The 17,568-nt window shown below is 38.8% G+C and overlaps 1 protein-coding gene across 5 annotated transcripts in view; it reads left to right on the top strand.

Annotated features, from left to right (window-relative positions):
- The window catches only part of SPTSSB (serine palmitoyltransferase small subunit B), a 29,100-nt gene extending 12,615 nt beyond the window's left edge, over window positions 1–16,485 (top strand). For 2 of the 5 annotated variants that reach the window (XM_038583789.1, XM_038583788.1), the window contains exons 2-4: window positions 121–218; window positions 9,420–9,544; window positions 14,926–16,485. In XM_038583789.1, coding sequence (XP_038439717.1) covers window positions 14,958–15,188 — 231 coding nt within the window. In that variant the 5' untranslated portion in view covers window positions 121–218; window positions 9,420–9,544; window positions 14,926–14,957 and the 3' untranslated portion in view covers window positions 15,189–16,485. The remainder of the gene's footprint in view (window positions 1–120; window positions 219–9,419; window positions 9,545–14,925) is intronic. The other 3 variants (XM_038583792.1, XM_038583790.1, XM_038583791.1) reach the window with 2 other exon arrangements.
- The last annotated feature ends 1,083 nt before the right edge of the window (window positions 16,486–17,568 follow it).

Below are 17,568 nucleotides of genomic sequence, written 5' to 3'. Positions count from 1 at the left end.
ATATATTCTAGAATTTTGTGGGAGATATCCATTTAAGAGTTTTAATAATCTTTTACATGGAACAGATTTGTTTTAAAGTTTGAAGGCAACTTTGGGTTAATTCAAATCTTTATTTCACAGATGAAGAAACAGCAACCCAGAGAAGAGAAGTAACCCACCACAGGATCATTCCACGGAGGCACAAGGATAAGAACCCAGATCTGGACTCTCCTTGGCAGGTACATTCTTCTAATTATATCATAGAATCTCACTTTTAGAAATCTGACTCTTTTGATGGCAAGATGACATCTTTAACAACACGGAGCTTCTGGGTCTCACTTAAGCAACCAACAAACATTATACCCTTGATATTATAATGGCATTTAAGATGATATGAAGGAATAAAATGTGGCAATTACTTGAACCAGCGGTTCTTAGCTTACAGACATCACAGGCTCCTTTGAAGTGTGTGCAGAAAAATGTTTATGCACAATTTGCAAGCATCTCAAGAGGTTTATAGATGCACCCTACCACCAAGTGCTTGGCCTCCAGGTTAAGAAGCTCTGGCCAAGCCCAGTACAAGTGCCAGGGTCAGGACTGCATAGTGCCAGCTCCTTTCTTATTTATGGGTCTGCTGGTTAAAGGCTGCTTCTGTTTCAGCATCCTTCATCTTTTATTTAAATGGAGCAGCATCTTATCCTAGAAGACCTTTGATACAAGAGAGCACTAAATGTTTTAATAAGTATTTAATTAACCAGATGGGACATACTGAGAAATATGATAAAATGAAAACAGTTCTCTTTCAAAAACGTTAGCAGCGAAAGTGAGGTTGATCCGTGCTTTTAATAGGACATTCATTTTCTTTCTGTTTCTTTTATTTTGAAGAAAGTAAGAAAAAGGAAATAAAATGAAAAAAACCTAGAATACCACTAATTGCCTGACCACTTTGATGAACTCTGTGGTAAATGGGAAAAGGAGCAGGAGTGGGGACAAAAAGAAACAGACTTATCTTCCAAATTGATTGTTTCTTAATCCTTCTCTTTGTCACAATGTCTTAAGAGATTTATGGTTCTGAAATGGTTGGCAAAAATGTCTTCACTTCAAAATAGTTTGGGAAGCTCCAGTATTACATTGAAGTTACTGATAATGAGGCCTGAATTTTACGGATTCAAAAACATGCATTGGATACTTAGCGTTTGTAAGCACCGTCATGGGAGGCAAGTATGGCAGTGATAGAAAGATCACCTGGAGTGAGAATCCTGGGGCTGAGTCCCCGTGTTGTTTCGTCTTTGGCTTTTGCCAATGGGCGAGGTACAAAAAGTTAATGAACTTCAGTTTTCTCATCTTTAAAATGAAGTGATATTTTTTTATCTCCTTTAGGACAGCCACAGCAGAATTGAATAAACATACTAAAGAAGAATATCTCTAAAAGGGCCTCTAATTGAATAAAGTTCAGATGCCTTGTCTTAAAGATGAGATCATTCTGAAAAAAAAAAAAAATGAGCTCATTCTGTTAACCTATACCTGGTATTCATAGCTCAGGCTACGATTAGTAGTATTGATAGAGTGTGCAGCGTGTAGTCACGTAGTGTGTAAAACAATGTATAGTAACCATAACAGTTAATATCATTTAGCTCTTCCTATGTATTATTGCAAATACCTTACACATTTTAATCTTTCCAGAAATCTTATGAATGAAGTTCTGTTATGCCTAATTCCCATTTGAGGAAACTGAGTCAGGTGGTTGAGTAACTTAGCCAGGGCCAAACCCAGACCTGATCCAGGGCCAGAGCTCATCACTACTCAGCACACACACCACCTCTTGGGAAGATTCTCACCCAGCTCCCCATGTGCTTAATGTTATTTCTGTTGCCTAAAGAGACTTCCACATTATAAAATTCTAGTGTTTTTAGAGATCTGAATTTGTTTCCTAGGGCTGGTATAACAAAGCGCTACAACATTGGTGGCTTAGAACAAGAGAAATGTATGCTCTGATAGCTCTGGAGGCTGGAAGTCTGAAATTGACGTTAGCAGGACCACGCTCCCTCCAAAGTTTTAGGAGAAACTTTTCTTCTGCACCTCCCTTGCCAGGATTCATAACTTAATTATAGCTACAAAGACTTTTCCCACATAAGGTCAAATTCACAAGTTCCAAGATGTGGACATATCTCTTTGGGATCCACCGTTCACCCTATTATGATATCTTTTCTTTTTTAAAGATTTTATTTATTTATTCATGAGAGATAGAGTGAGAGAGAGGCAGAGACACAGGCAGAGGGAGAAGCAGGCTCCATGCAGGGCGCCTGACATGGGACTCCATCCCAGGTCCCCAGGATCATACCCTGGGCTGAAGGCGGTGCTAAACCGCAGAGCCACCCAGGCTGCCCCCTATTACGATATCTTAATTGAAAAACACTATGTCTTGGGAGATTCCCTCTGGTATTCTTTTTTTTTTTTTTAATTTTATTTATTTATTTATTTATGAGGGACACAGAGAGCTAGGCAGAGACATAGGCAGAGGGAGAAGCAGGTGCCCTGCAAGGAGCCTGATGCGGGACTGAATCCTGGGATCACACCCTGAGCCTAAGACAGATGCTCAACCACTGAGCCACCCAGGTGCCCCTCCCTCTGGTATTCTTGACCAACAAACCCACATTTATTCAAAGACGGAAAAGAACATTTTATCTCACCCAATTTAGGCCTATAGTTAAATTGGTTATAAAATCTGCTGGCTGATTAAGAAATGACAAATACCCACCATTTGCTTCAACATGGATGGAACTGGAGGGTATTATGCTGAGTGAAATAAGTCTATTGGAAAAGGACAAACATTATATGGTCTCATTCATTTGGGGAATATAAAAATTAGTGAAAGGGAATAAAGGGAAAGAAGAGAAAATGAGTGAAAATATCAGTGAGGGTGACAAAACATGAGAGACACCTAACTGGGAAATGAACAAGGGGTGGTAGAAAGGGAGATGGGTGGGGAGTGGGGGTGACTGGGTGATGGGCACTGAGGGGGGCACTTGGCGGGATGAGCACTGGGTGTTATGCTATATGTTGGCAAATTGAACTCCAATAAAAAAATTAAAAATAATTAATTAAATCTGCTGGCTGAAAATATTTTTCTTAATATACCCAGTTGCCACTAGCCTTCTCACATTTACCTGGAACTCAACAAAGTTCTTAGGAAACAAACAAGTGCTACCCACTTAAAAGAAGTTTGAGTTCCAGGTAAATGTGAGAAGGCTAGTGGCAACTGGGTATATTAAGAAAAATATTTTCAGCCAGCAGATTTAATTAATTAATTTATTTATTTATTTTTAATTTTTTTATTGGAGTTCAATTTGCCTGGAGCTCAGCACTTGTCCACTTTTCACTCGAATCATGCAAGGTAGCCATGAACTTGGGAGCAGGTGAAAGAGAATGAAGCCGGCAATACTATATCTACACTGTTCTTGCCAGGAAAACGAGAAATCCACTTGGCTAAATTGTCAATGAGACTTTTTTCTTTTAGTCTATCATTTAAGTAACCCAATTTTAAGTACAAGATCATAAGATTTAGAGTAATTTAATTGCCCAAAAGCAGCAGCATGTTTTGACATATCTCTGTTAACACCTGCCTTTCTTTTTCCCCTTCTTCCTTTGCCCCATCTATTCCCTTCCCCAGAAACTAGCTGACCTAGAATGCCAACCAACCCAGTAGGGAAATGCCCCCTGACCTGTGGGTTAGCAGAGAAAACACCTCAACAATGCTTTATCTCCATGACCCTCGGAGTCAGCCTACATTTCTACTCATTTGCCTAAAAGCAGTAATAACTGAGATACAGAGCAGTTCAGTTGAAGGCAGTGAAAAAGCAAAGACTATATTGCTACTGTCACAAAAATCATGCCTATAGGAGTTCAGTGTTGCTGGTCACCAAAATAAGAAAAACACTGAACTCATCACCAGAAGCATTCCAAACAGTGTAATAAGAAGTAAACAATAAACCAGAAGAATGAGAAAGAGGAGGAAGGATAGAAAAATAAACAAAAACAAAAAAAAAGTTTTATAAGCAAATATTCAATGTTATCAAAAAAATAAATTTGCAAATAAAACCACTGTTAGTACATACTGTTGGATATGTCAGTTGACCAGCTGCCTATCAAACAGATTTCCATCGACAGAATTCTAGGAGCAGGTGCTCAGCAGGTATGATTGTGACAAGTCGGTGTTGCAGTAACTCACCTTTTTTGGCATCAAATTGTTCTTGGAAAGAAGTTTCCTGTTTCTAAAGACACATCAAATATACTGATGATAGAGATGAGATAAAGGCTTAATTTTTCATGGTCAGACTTGCAGCTCCTAAGAGAACTGAGTCCTTAGAAAGAAACAGTAAGCACATAGTTCCTTTACCAAATCGTGGGTTTGAGGGCCACGAACTGGGGAAGAAAAGACAAAGGTAGGACTGTTAGGATGTGCACGGAACACAGTTGCCTAGAAAGGGCTTTGTAATGACAGTAGAAAACTTTTGGCCAATTTAACTGCCTTTCCACTCTTACTTCTTGTTAAGTGCTCTGGATACTGGGGTTTTAGAAGCCCCATATTTCACATCCTTGAATAAGCATATCATGGAATTTACAATTCCCACAAGTACTGTATTCTATATACTGAATTTCACTGAAGCCAAGAATACACAGTAACATGTCATCCCTCCTCTCAGAAGGCTCTTTATAGTTTGGCAGTCTCCGATTTTCCTACTATATCCTAAAAGTCGAGAAGAAGGGAACTCCACTGGGATCTCAGAATTATTATTTGAAGACTTTTAGGGTTATTCATTTACTCAGCTTTGGATGGTACATCTATGTGATTTTGCTCAGCTAGTCATGGAGAATCTTAATAACTTTTAATGCCAAAAATATGTATTGTTCAGACTTTTTTTTTAAGATATTACTTATTGATTTGAGAGAGAGAGCGCAAGCATAAATGTGGGGGAGGGCCAAGGGAGAGGGAGAAGCAGACTCTCCACTGAGCAGGGAGCCTGACACAGGGCTGGATCCCAGGACCCCGGGATCATGACCTGAGCCAAAGGCAGATGTTGAACTGACTGAGCCACCCAGGTGCCCCTGTTCAGATTATTTATAATGTTTAGAGGCACTCATTGACATTTAAAAATTTTAATTGTGGTAAGATAAACTGGATGTAACATAAAAATTTACTATCTTAACCATTTTTAAATGTACAGTTCAGAAGTGTCAGGTATATTCACATTGCTGTGCAACCAGTTTCTGGAATGTTTTCATCATGCAAAACTAAAACTCCATACCCATTGAACAACAACTCCCAACTTGCCCCTTCTTCTAGCTCCTGGTAAGACCACCTTTCTACTTTTTTCTCTAGGAGTTTAACGACTCTAGATATCTCCTGTAAGTGAAGTCAACAGCATTTGTCTTTTTGTGACTGGCCTATTTCATTTGTCATAATGTCCTCAGGTTTCATCCACATTGTAGCAGGTGTCAGAACTTCCTTCCTTTTCAGGGATGAATAACATTCCTTTATGGGTATAAACTACACTTTATTCCACCATTCATTCACCTGCCAGTGGACATCTGAGTTCCTTCCACCTTTTGGCTCCTGTGAATGATGCTGGGTTAACATGTGTGTACATTCACTGATTTTTTTAAAAATTATTTGTAATGACTTTAAAGCCATGGTTAGTGCTGCAACTCTGTTTACATTTTTACCTCTAAACATAGCTGGCAGACCCTGGGAATAGTATCTTCAGAAGGAAAAGACTACCTAGGAGCTATACTCTTTCCTTCATTATAGGATAATAGGGTTTTTTTCTTTAATAAAAATAGTAATGAAGAGGTTCATCCTAAGAAATGACATTCTAGTTAAAGCTTGGCTCAGAAGCCCTACTCTCTACTCCAGTTTTGGCAGAAATAAACAGGGGTACTTGTTCTTTTTCTGTAGGAGTAAATGAAAGACACCAGGAACGACACAAGATATATCATCCCACTTGTTGCAAATGTCTCTTCCTATTCATAAACCTATTCAACATTAATGTACTTACTGCTTTTTTTTTGGTTTCAAAATATTTATCTTCTTTTTGATGACACAACATAGAGACTGATCCAATGTGAACTTAGTATTTCTTAAACTATTATGAAATTTTCTTTTAAAGTCAAGTTCCAAATTTTCTTTCCCAGACAGAAGTCCTTAATTCATAAACCCCTCTGGAATCTGTCAGAAAATCCCAAACAACAACAGTTCCTTTGAAATTACACTTATTGAACACATGCCATGTTGCCCAGTGGTCTTAGTTGATGATGGGACTAGAAATACATGGTTTCTATTGTTCAGCTTTTGTTAGTGTCAATGAAAATTGGAGACAATTTAAGGTTGGTTCAGACAGTCACAAAAACACTGCTCTTGCCTCTAATTCAAACCAATACTGTACCCACAACAACCTGGTTAAATTCTTGGTGAGACTTTTTCCTTTTAGTATTATTTATTTCAGGAACTCACCTCAAGTAAAAGATTAGAAAACTTAGTGTAACCTAATTGCCCAAAGCAGTAATATGCTTTGATTTAACAATGGTTTGTTTCTTCCTCTCCAAGGAACCTAGAATTGTTGAGATCTGTCACTTGTGGTCTGATTTCTAATATCAACCCTGGTATCAGCATGAGGAATTGGTTGCCAAAGGATGGCTGGAGAGGATTCTAAGATGGAAAGGAAATTCATAGGAAAATGTTAAGCAAGCATGAAACTTTCTGTGAGGCACAGAAAACATTGGCATCATCCACGGAAAACTTAGAGCTGGATATCTGGAAGATATCTGGAAAGTGGGAGGCCAATAAACTGCTACTATGCCTGATTCTTACATAGACACAATATGAGATTTTGCCACTGATCATAGGAACTTTGTATCTTTTGTGAATCAAATTGTGTTCACATAAAGCAGCAGCTTGCAATTAGGTCCCCAAGACAAGAACTATTACATAAAGTTGTGCAGGGCACAGCCCACACAATGGTATGTGGTAGCCCTGCCTAAGACTCATTTGAAAATGTGCTCAGAGACTGCAGTGCCTTTCAGGTAGTGGTTTGTGGTAATCGCTATGTACATGTGTTGTTTTATTTTTTCAAAAATATTACCAGGCGATTCAACTAGCAAACCCAAATAAGGGTTGAGGTTTTTTGGTTTCTTTTTCTATAAAATATACATAGCACTCCGTTATAGGTAACCATTGCTTCACAAAGGCTCTTTGGCTCTATAACTTAGGAAAATCTTGCAGATAGTTTAAAGTTGTACCAATCCACAAGATACAACATTACTATGACCATGACTATGACTTCTAAAGAGCTCAAACCTATCCCTACATTCCCCACCACATCGCCGAGACAGGCTTAGAGGCAATTAAGAATTATTTTCATTTTATATAGACAGGCTGTGACCCAGAAAATTTTGGAACTTGTTTAAGGACATGAAGTAAAAATGAATGAATGAATGTGTGAATAGAAAAGAGTAAAGCTATAATAGAATTCAGGTCTCCAGATGTTCCCATCCTGAGATTTTTCTCTATTAGAACAATTTTTTCTACCTGCTAATCTTATATTATTACTCACCTAGAGTAAGCACTTGTAAAAGCCATTTTAATGGGCTTTAAAATCACTTCACAAGTGTTTTTTTTTTTTTTTTTATTATTCCCCACAGAGTCCATGAACTTTTAACAGTATGAGAAGAAGAAGAAAAAGCATTGGTTGGATTGAAAAAAATTTAGTACCAACCTCTTTCCTTCCTATAAAAAGACAGATTGTACTGAATTTGCAAAAACAATCTGCCTAAAACTCATTGCCTGAAAGCAGACAATGAGAATTCATAAGTACCTTTTATGTACCCCACATTGTGCTGTGGAAATATTATATAAGTACAAGTGTCATTGTGGTCCCTGTCCTCATACCATTTACAATTCAGTCAGCTGGCCAGCCAGCCAACCAGCTCACCAGCCAGCATACAAGTATCCCACATTCCAGGCACTGGGGGAAAGAGATGACTGGGCGTATCCCCAGTCCCCAAAGACCTCATAGTCTACTACAGAAACAGACTGTACATGAGAAATTATAATATAAGTGCTGAAACGTTGCTCCAATTATGACACACAAAAGAAAGCAATATATTTTCCTCAGGAAGGGTAGTTTCCTGAGAATATTTCATAGAAGAGAGGATATAGAAGCTAGGTCTCAAAAGTAAACAGGATTTTATCCAGAAGAGAAAGGGCACACGAACATTTCTAAGAAAAGAAAAAAAAAAAAAAAAAAAAAAAGATGAACAAAAGCATGGGAGCTTAAGAGTGAATGGAATTCAGCAGGAGAGTTCAGAGATGCTTCTAGAGAAGTAGAAAAATCATACCGTGAAGGGCCTTACAGGAATATTCCATATCATAGGAAATGGAGAGCCACTGAAGGGTTTCAAGCAGAGAAATTAATCTGTGATTTTAGAAAGTTAATTCCAGCATCAGAATAGAAGGTTGTAAGATGAATAGGGATACATTGGTAGGATATTTCATTAGTCCAATAAGACATGGAGAGAATCCACAGCATTGCCCAATAAAATTTGCTGCAGTGAAATCTTCTATATCCATGCTGTCCAATATGGTAACCGTGAGCTACATGTGGCTACTGAGCACTAAATATTTAAGCTGCCCCATGTGACTAGTGGCTGCCGTAGTGGATAGTGCAGAGGCATCTTAGAGAAGCTGGCACTTGAGTTAAGCCCTAAAGGAGGGTGTTTCCAACTGCAGGTTTAAATTGCTGTAGCTCACGATTGGGATATTTTTTAATGACCTAAGAGAATAGCATAGAATGGAGTAGAATTAAATCAAATCAAATAGAACTTTTTTTGTTCTATTTGAGTAGCATGCACCTTAGAGTAATGCTGTGAGGGATATTTCTTGCAGTTATAGAGCTGTGTGTGTGTGAGAGAGAGAGAGAGAGAGTGTGTGTGTGTGTGTGTGTGTGTGTGTACTGTGGATCACAATGTAAAATGTGCTTTTCCTCTCTAGTCTGTTTAAAAATGTTTGAAAGCCATTCCTTTATGAAAGGGTATTATTTAACTGTGTTCAGCGTTATTAGCAAGACATCCCCAGAAGAGCAGAGTTTTGTTCACTGGAGTTTAGAATAGGACTAACTCTGGATTTTCAAGACTTTCCTAATTACTATTTTGCCTTCAAAAAATTATTAGCCTTTATTGTTTGGAACAGCTTTAGGCTTACAGAAAACTTGAGAGGATAGTACAGAGTTTCCACATGCCCTGCACCCAGTTTCCCCTATGAAGATCTTACTTTAGTATGACACGTGTCACAATTAATGAACCAATGCTGATATGCTATTGAGTAAAGGCAATACTTGACTCATATTTCCTTAGCTTTCACCTAATAGCCTTCTTTTCTGTTCCAGGACTCCATCCAGGATAACACATTACATCTAGTTGTCATGTTTCCATAGGCTCCTTTGAGCTGTGACGGTTTTTCACACTTTGCTTGCTTCTGATGACCTTGAGAGTTTCAAGGAGTACTGATCAGGTATTTTGCAGGATGCTACTCTGTTGGAATTTTGTCTGATGTTTTTTTTCTCATGATTACCCTGAGGCTGGGGGTTATTTGGGGGAAGACCACAGAGGTAAAGTGCCATCTTCATGCCATGATACCATGGATAGATACCATCAACATCATTTATCACTATTGATCTTGGCCTTGGTCCACTGGCTGAGGTAGTGCTAATCAGTCTTCTCCACAGTCAATTTACTTTTGTAACCCCCTTGTCAAATAGTACCCTTTGAGAGGAAATCACTCTGCTCCTTTTAAAAATGAATTACTTAATTAAAGGGAAGCTTAAACCTGAGTAAATCATATTGAGTTCTTTCCAAAGAAAGCTGCTTCCGAGTACAGACGCAGTCTCTTTTTAGATACAGCATCTATCTCTGCAGCAGGCAGGACACTTTCTTCACATCTCAGATTTTTCAGGTTCCAAATATGAAGCACTCTCTCTCTCTCTCTCTCTCTCTCTCTCTCACACACACACACACACACACACACACACACAAAAGCTGAGTGATTGACGCAAAGTTCCAAAATAAGTAGGAAAGGAATTAACCCAAAATCAATTTCAGATCCTTCTGACTTTTCTTCTCAGCCCCAGATTCTGACGTTTTAGAAATAAATTTAACCTAAAATGTGTTAGGATTTTTATTCCCCCATGAGAGAAGATTCATTTTTAGCTAATGTTTAGAAAGGGAGATCCCACACTGAGAAAATCTGGTAATTTGGAGTACCTTCTTTAGGTGGAAGAGGGCTGCAGGATCAGGCCTCTGCATTATCTGCAAGGTCAATTCCAGCCTGCCAAAACCACCTGATGCTTTCCCCTCCTTGCAGTTGCCTAATCCCCGCCACTCCGGTTCCCGTGGACAGAAAACAACAACACAGAACTTCCTGAGCAAGCCCAGCCTCTCCTTTCGTTCCTTCCCTGCACGTTTCCCGTACAATGCTCTCATTTCATGACTCATACACGTGGGTTCATGGGAACACGTGGGGTTTTCTTATTGCTCTATTTATTCTTTCTTGTCCATACAGGCCAGAACAAAGCCCTGCCCCTGAGTAATGTGGGTCATAAGTCCCAGGTCCTCTCCATTCATTCTGGGAGAAGAGGTGTAACTTCATCTCCTTCCTCACTGTACACAAATCTAGTGAGAGGAAAAAATCATCACCTGTTGATAAAAGGGCAATGACATTTAGAAATAGAGGGCTGGGTGGTTCAGTGGTTGGGCATCGGCCTTTGGCCCAAGTCGTGATCCTGGGGTCCTGGGATTGAGTCCTGCATCAGGGTCCCTGCAGGGAGCCTGCTTCTCCCTCTGCCTATGTCTCTGCCTCTCTCTGTATGTCTCTCATGAATCCATAAATAAAATATTTTTTAAAAAGAAATAAAAATTAGTCACTTACTCCTTCATCAATTAAAGATAACTTTTTAGGGGACTCCCAGGTCCTTACTGTTTTCCACCACCCATTCATTTACTGGTTCCTTTAGGATTCAGTCTCTTCCTGTGGTTCCCAGGACTCTAATGTTCCTTTTTCCTCTTCCACCCCTAAACTGGGTAAAACTCTGCTTTACCAAGTTGGGTGAAGATATTTTTCAGAATTTCTTTAATAATAGAAGAGTTTATTATTTTGACATCTTAGCATGGTTTTACCCATTAGTACGTCGCTAAGAACCTTAATTTTTGCCGGTTCCCAGAAACATTTATAATAAATAGGTATTCAGATTCTCACTTGGTCAGAGGAGCATCTGAGCTGTGGGAATTCAGGAAAGAGTCTTGAGTAAGGGAAGAGTAGATTCTGGGGAAACAGAGGGTAGGGCTGAGCTCTTTCAGATATCCTACACACCTGATTCCACTGTCCTTGCTCAACTTTAAGTCTTCTAAGATCACAGAGACCTTCACTGGAATTTTCATCCATCTAATGTCAGTTCTCAAGATACAGGATGTTCCCTGCTTGGTCTAGTCACTTGGATTCAGTTGGACAGACCAATTTCAATGTCAACCAATTTAATATCAATTTACGTCAGCCGCATAGACTTGGTCCTTTGCTTTAAAATGAGTGATTTGGTCCAGGGGATCTCTACAGTCCATCCAGTCATTAACATTCTAAATTTCACCTTAGCCACCTAATACATGTGGTAAATATTACCTCTAATGTATATCAGTGGAATGTACTCAGCTGAATTATAATCCTCAGGGGCAATGATGACTGTTTCTGTCACCATGGCATCTCCAGTTCCTAGTGCAAATACCAGCATGACAATCATTATTTTCAGTAAATAAAAGGGAAGGAGGGAGGGAAGGAGACTAGGCTTTCTCCAGTTAGATTCTGTCTTCCTATCTATGTGCTTCCTCCCTATGCAAATCTTTTGAACTGATCCTTTACTTGCATTTCTGCTAATCCTTCCAGCAACCTTAAAACAGTAGGGATTATTATCTCCATTTTACAGGTGAGGAAATTGAGGCCCAGAACAATTAAGTAACTGGGCCAACATCTTACAGCCAGTCTGTTGAGTAGTCAGGACTTGAACCAACATTTATCTTTATTCCCAAACCCATACTCTGCATTATGCAAAGCACTTTCCAAACTATAAGTGATTCTCTGAAAATATAAATTGTTTTGCTATTAGTATTAAAGAAACTCTCTTAAATCAAATCCATTAGGCACCTTAGCGTATGGTCCCACACTGGTCCTCATGTTTTTAAAATAATGGCCCAGAGAAAGCCTTTCCTTGGGCTTCACAGTCCATTCCTCCAGGTAACACTTCGACCCTTTGCTTCACCCCCTACTTCTTACTGGAGTTTCAATTGCTTCATGTTCCATGGGGGCTCCTGGCCCTCCCATTCACCCAGTGGTGTACCCATCACTCAGCTTCAGCGGTCATCCTATCTGCTGAAGCAATCCCACCCCTGAAAGCACAGCCTCCTTAAAGATGTAGGAAAGTTTTAAAAATCATCAAGCTTAGAGGGAATTTTTTTTTAAAGGCAACAGACTACTGCCTCCCTCATTACCAAATATGGAAATCATCTTACAAAAGCAAGTAACTGAGAACAAGGAGATTTGTTGTGTGCTTGAGTAAAGTTACCATTTCAAGTCCTTTGTTTAGCTTTGCCAGGATAGGGCATTAGGTCTTTAAGGAAGTGGGCAGCCTAATTGCACATTTCATTGTGAGAAATGAAGACTTTAAGATGTTTGCTGTCATCCAGGTCTAAGTTACCTGTGGGTAATTCATTTCATGGCATTTCTGCCATCCTATCTCCTCAAATTCAGCCTTTTCTCCTACTTTCCTCCTTAGGACCTTCCTGCATCCTTTCCCCAGGTATTGCTCATTCCTGACCCCTCATCCACTGTGTGTTTGTTACTTGGCCCAGTGTGCTGCCTATAAGAGCACCTCCTGTCGACAATGCCAACAAGACAATGCCGGCAGTTTTGGGGACAGATTCCTTCTGAAGCCATTGCTGTTCAGAAGAAATCACACAGTAGTACTCAAAATGCATTTGTTAATGAATGAGTGAATTCTTCTACCCACATTACTCATCTTAAAGAGTGTTTTTTGTGTTTTTTTCTTTTTTTTAATTTTGGATGTAGTCCCAAAGGAAATTTTAAAATGGGCTCAAAAGGAAGTAGAAATATATTACCTAAGCAAATCTAGAACCTAAATATAGTATTATTCTAACAATAGACTGCAGCAGATGGTTTACCAATAATAACCAACTCTCTCTTCTCACCTTTTCTTTTTTTTAATGTTTTATAAAATTTTATCCCACTTTATTCTGCAAAAATGCACGTAGATTCTAGAACATACTATAATTCTATTTTCTTTTTTTTTTTCAACTGCATCAGTAATTTTTTTAAACTATGGTTGACATATAATGTTATATTAGTTTCAGGTGTACAATGCAGTAATTCAACACACTCACCGGCGCTCAGAAGTGTAGTCACCATACAAAGTTATTAGTTATTATTGACTATATTTCTTATACTGTACTTTTCATCCCTGTGACTAATTTATATAGTTACCTTGCTACCTAAGAAACAGTTAATAAACCATATTTAAAAGCGCTTGTCATCAATAAGGGAAAAAAGAATCAAAGTGAGGGGAGAAATCAATGGCTTTTATTGACTGTTGGACTTCAGGAGACTGATGTGAGATGTGACAGTACCAGCACTTTTACGAGTCCGAGCTGGCTACTGAGAGTGCTGGGAAGTGACACCAGGGGCCGGGAAAACTGGCAAGGAAAGAAAAACTTTTAAAAATCTTGATTCTTTAAATTGTTAGCAGTATCCAACCGAAGTCTTACCAAGCATCCACTGGCTGGTATAACGCATGTTGGTGTGCTTCAGATCTATTGTCTGTTTGATTGATTGCTTTTTACAGTTGAAAACAGTGACCATTGACCATCTCATGGTTTCTGTGGCTTAGGAATCTGGGCACTCCCATGATTGGACAGACCAAGTGTGCTTCTTTCTCCACTAGCAAAAAGTGCAGTGATACATACACAATATTGCTGCCCAGAGAAGCTCATTAGAGACTCAGCACCAGGGTTTTTATCGGGGCTGGTTCTGTGGACACTCTTTGCCTGACAATTGCCAAAATTTCAGACTTCCAGAATAAAGTAGGTGTTCACCATAAATTACGGTGTTTGCACAGTTTAGGCATCGTGAATCATCCTTAACCATCAGGGAATAGAGAGAACATTCCAAAAGCCAAGTTCCCAGATGCCAGCCAAGGGCCAAAAACTTGCAAGCAGACCTTTCTAAAAATAGCAGCCTCAGGCTTGCTATATCAACTCTTCTCTGTACATTGTTCTTTAAATCTTTCAGAATACATGTTGTAGGAAATAGAATATTCACACTCCTCACTCTTTGTATACATGGCTAAGGAAAATGTGGTTATCCTTCATTTTTAGATATTTTCACTAGACTAGCAATTATCATTTTTAGATAAATGTTACTATTATTTCTTTTTAAGATTTTATTTATTTATTCATGAGAGGCAGAGAGAGAGGCAGAGACACAGGCAGAGGGAGAAGCAGGCTCCTGCTTCTCAGGAGTAAGCAGAAGAGGCACAATGCAGGACCTGATCCCAGGACCCCAGGGTCATGACCTGAGCCAAAGGCAGATGCTCAAGCGCTGAGCCACCCAGGTGCCCCAAATATTACTGTTATTAATAATATGGTTGCCCTTAATCCTAGTAGTAATTCTTATTCATAGTGACAATGTTATGAATTCCTATGATTAATATACTGTGAATTATTTCTACGTAGGAATCCTAAAAGTGATCCATCCAATGATCATTAACATTCTGAGATCATGAAAATCTAAGGAGATTCTGTGTTCGGCTCCTTATTTTTCTTCTAATCTGTTAACAGGACAGACTTATTGCAGCTTGAAGGAGCCAACCATGGATTTCAAGCGTGTGAAGGACTATTTCTCCTGGCTCTACTATCAATACCAAATCATCAGCTGCTGTGCCGTGTTGGAGCCCTGGGAACAATCCATGTTCAATACCATCTTACTAACTATTTTCGCTATGGTGGTATACACCGCCTATGTTTTTATCCCAATCCACATTCGTCTGGCTTGGGAATTTTTCTCCAAAATATGTGGCTATCACAGTACAATTTCTAATTGATCTTGTTTGCATTCTGTGACTCGGCATTGCCTATGTATATGTTGCTTATGACTTACAATTTACGTGAATACTGATCTGAAAAGCTCTCTTCTCTATGCACTCTTATATCTTGCCTGAAACGTGGGATAGAGGTCTCTTTAGGTTCTTTTATACATGCTACATTGTGCATCAGTCCATACATACAAACACTTTACCTCACATACCAACCATATTCTCTCAACTTAGACTTTAGATTTTGTTTTTAATCAAGAAACTTCATATAAAATTTTTCTGAAAGGTAGGCTTATAAGAGACCTACCAGAATCATATTTAAAATGTTCCCTTGATACCTATTCTGTACTAAAGGGTATATTTTTTAAAAGAAATTGTTCATAAGCTCCTGTCAAAAGTATCCTATCCTTGTTTACAACATATAAAAAGATGTGAATAAATTATATGGGCCCCCTAAAGTCTTATTTTCTAGTAAACTGCTGATACCTAAAATTCTTTTACTTCAAGTGCAAAAGAATAGGCTGGAGGCAATTATCTCTTTTCAGACATGGTTCATGAATTATTTCAAATGCCTCTAAAAGTCTGGCTTTATAACAGTTTAAAATCAACAATGTTGATTTTAGATAACCCAGTAAGTATTATAATACAAAAAATATTAAGTGTAAGGAACAAAAAATATAATCAAAGTAAATTCAGATATTGTGACTTGCAATGCTGCCTTGCCTTGCATGATGCTGGGGGGTGGAGGGAAGAGAAAAGAAATTGCTTTCTTTCTGTGGTTTCACTCAGTGGAGCTGGGGTGGGGGTGGGGGAGCACGTATTAGGCTACAGGAAGAAAAGCTAATAAATAGGCTGGAAGTAATACTCTACCAGCAGGAACTCGACAGCTCCAGTTAAACGCTTTGATATAGTGGCTCCTTTGCAGAGCAAAAACAAGATTTATTAAATTTCCTTCAAAGTGTTTATCTTAAAACAAATACAAGTTTTTAATTGTACTGCTGAATCAAATGTGAATGCCAAAGACCAAACCTTACAGTTTGTCTTCCCTTTCAATAAATATTAAGGTTCATAATTCTAGAAGGTAAAATGTAAATAGTTTTTGGATAATATTTGCACCCATGTTTGTGTTATGGGGAAAAAATTTCCAAGGAAAGCTAGAGAGAAAGATGTTTGGCATGCCAAATTAACATGCATGTTTCTTAACACAACAAACGTGTTTTGAAGACAAACCAGATCTGAACATGTACTTGTTGATTTTTGCAAAATAAAATTAGGTTTAATTTTGTAAATAAAATATTCACCTCTAGATTTGGTTTTTCATACTGCACTAAATATCTAGGTGCTTACATCCACATCTGTCTCCAAACTTATCTTTTTCTTACTAATCCAATGTGGCAGCTGATCTTAAAACAGCAGGATAAAACAAACACTTATCAAGGGTCTTCTCCATGGTGAACACATTTTACATGTTGGAGTAGATATTAAGGTCTCCCGGTTATATGTATGGAATGTGGAACCTGGAACAGAGGCATTTCTTGTTTAAAGTCCTTTAGCCACTAGTGGCAAAGCCAGGAAGCAAATCCAGGGCAGGACCTCACTGGCCCCTGAAATATTGGCCACATGCAAGCCCATGGGAGGACAACGTGAGCAAATGAAAGATGATGGGATGGGGTCAGTGACATGTTTCAAAGCAGAACCACATTGACTAAAAGGGTCAAGGGCGTGAGGAGACATCTGAGGTCAGAGGACCGAGAAGCCCAGCTGCCAGCTTTCACCTTTGCTGCTTACCCAGGTGCTGTGTTCACCCATTTCTATGCTGTCCAGGCCCATATGCCTATTTTGAAAGATTGCTTTCACTTTTAAATATTTAACAGAGGATTCTCAGCTAAGCATGAACTTGGACGCATTCCCAGCTCGCAATGATTCAACACCCCTATAGACATGGACCCCTGCTAAGTAGTCTTGGAATTCAATTACAAAGGTACTGCATTGACCTTCTTAAAAATCCTCCTTCCAAAACTGAGAGTTAAAATAAATGTGAATAGACACAGTAAAGCTTAATAAAAGATATTGCAAAGCACCGCCCCAGGATGTCACTTTGAAGGAAAGCATTTCCTCCGAGCAATCGAAGTGATAAATACAGGGCCCAACAAATAATCAAACATAGTTCAGGGAAAAAAAAACCCATCTGCATGCAGAAGGGAAGAAAGCCCTACCTGCTGTGCTTGCTCTGTCAATTTTCTAGACGCAGAAATGCTCTCTACCATGACCATAGTTAGCCTAGATTACAAACACGTTTTATATGCTTTTTCTTTTCTTCTATTATTTGTATATTTCAATGATGGTCACGGATCTTTTAAAAATAGAATAGCCAAAAGTTTCATGGTTA

The sequence above is a fragment of the Canis lupus genome, chromosome 34 (assembly GCF_011100685.1).
Source record: "Canis lupus familiaris isolate Mischka breed German Shepherd chromosome 34, alternate assembly UU_Cfam_GSD_1.0, whole genome shotgun sequence".
Lineage (NCBI taxonomy): Eukaryota > Metazoa > Chordata > Mammalia > Carnivora > Canidae > Canis > Canis lupus.
This window is presented reverse-complemented; position numbering and strand designations above follow the sequence as displayed.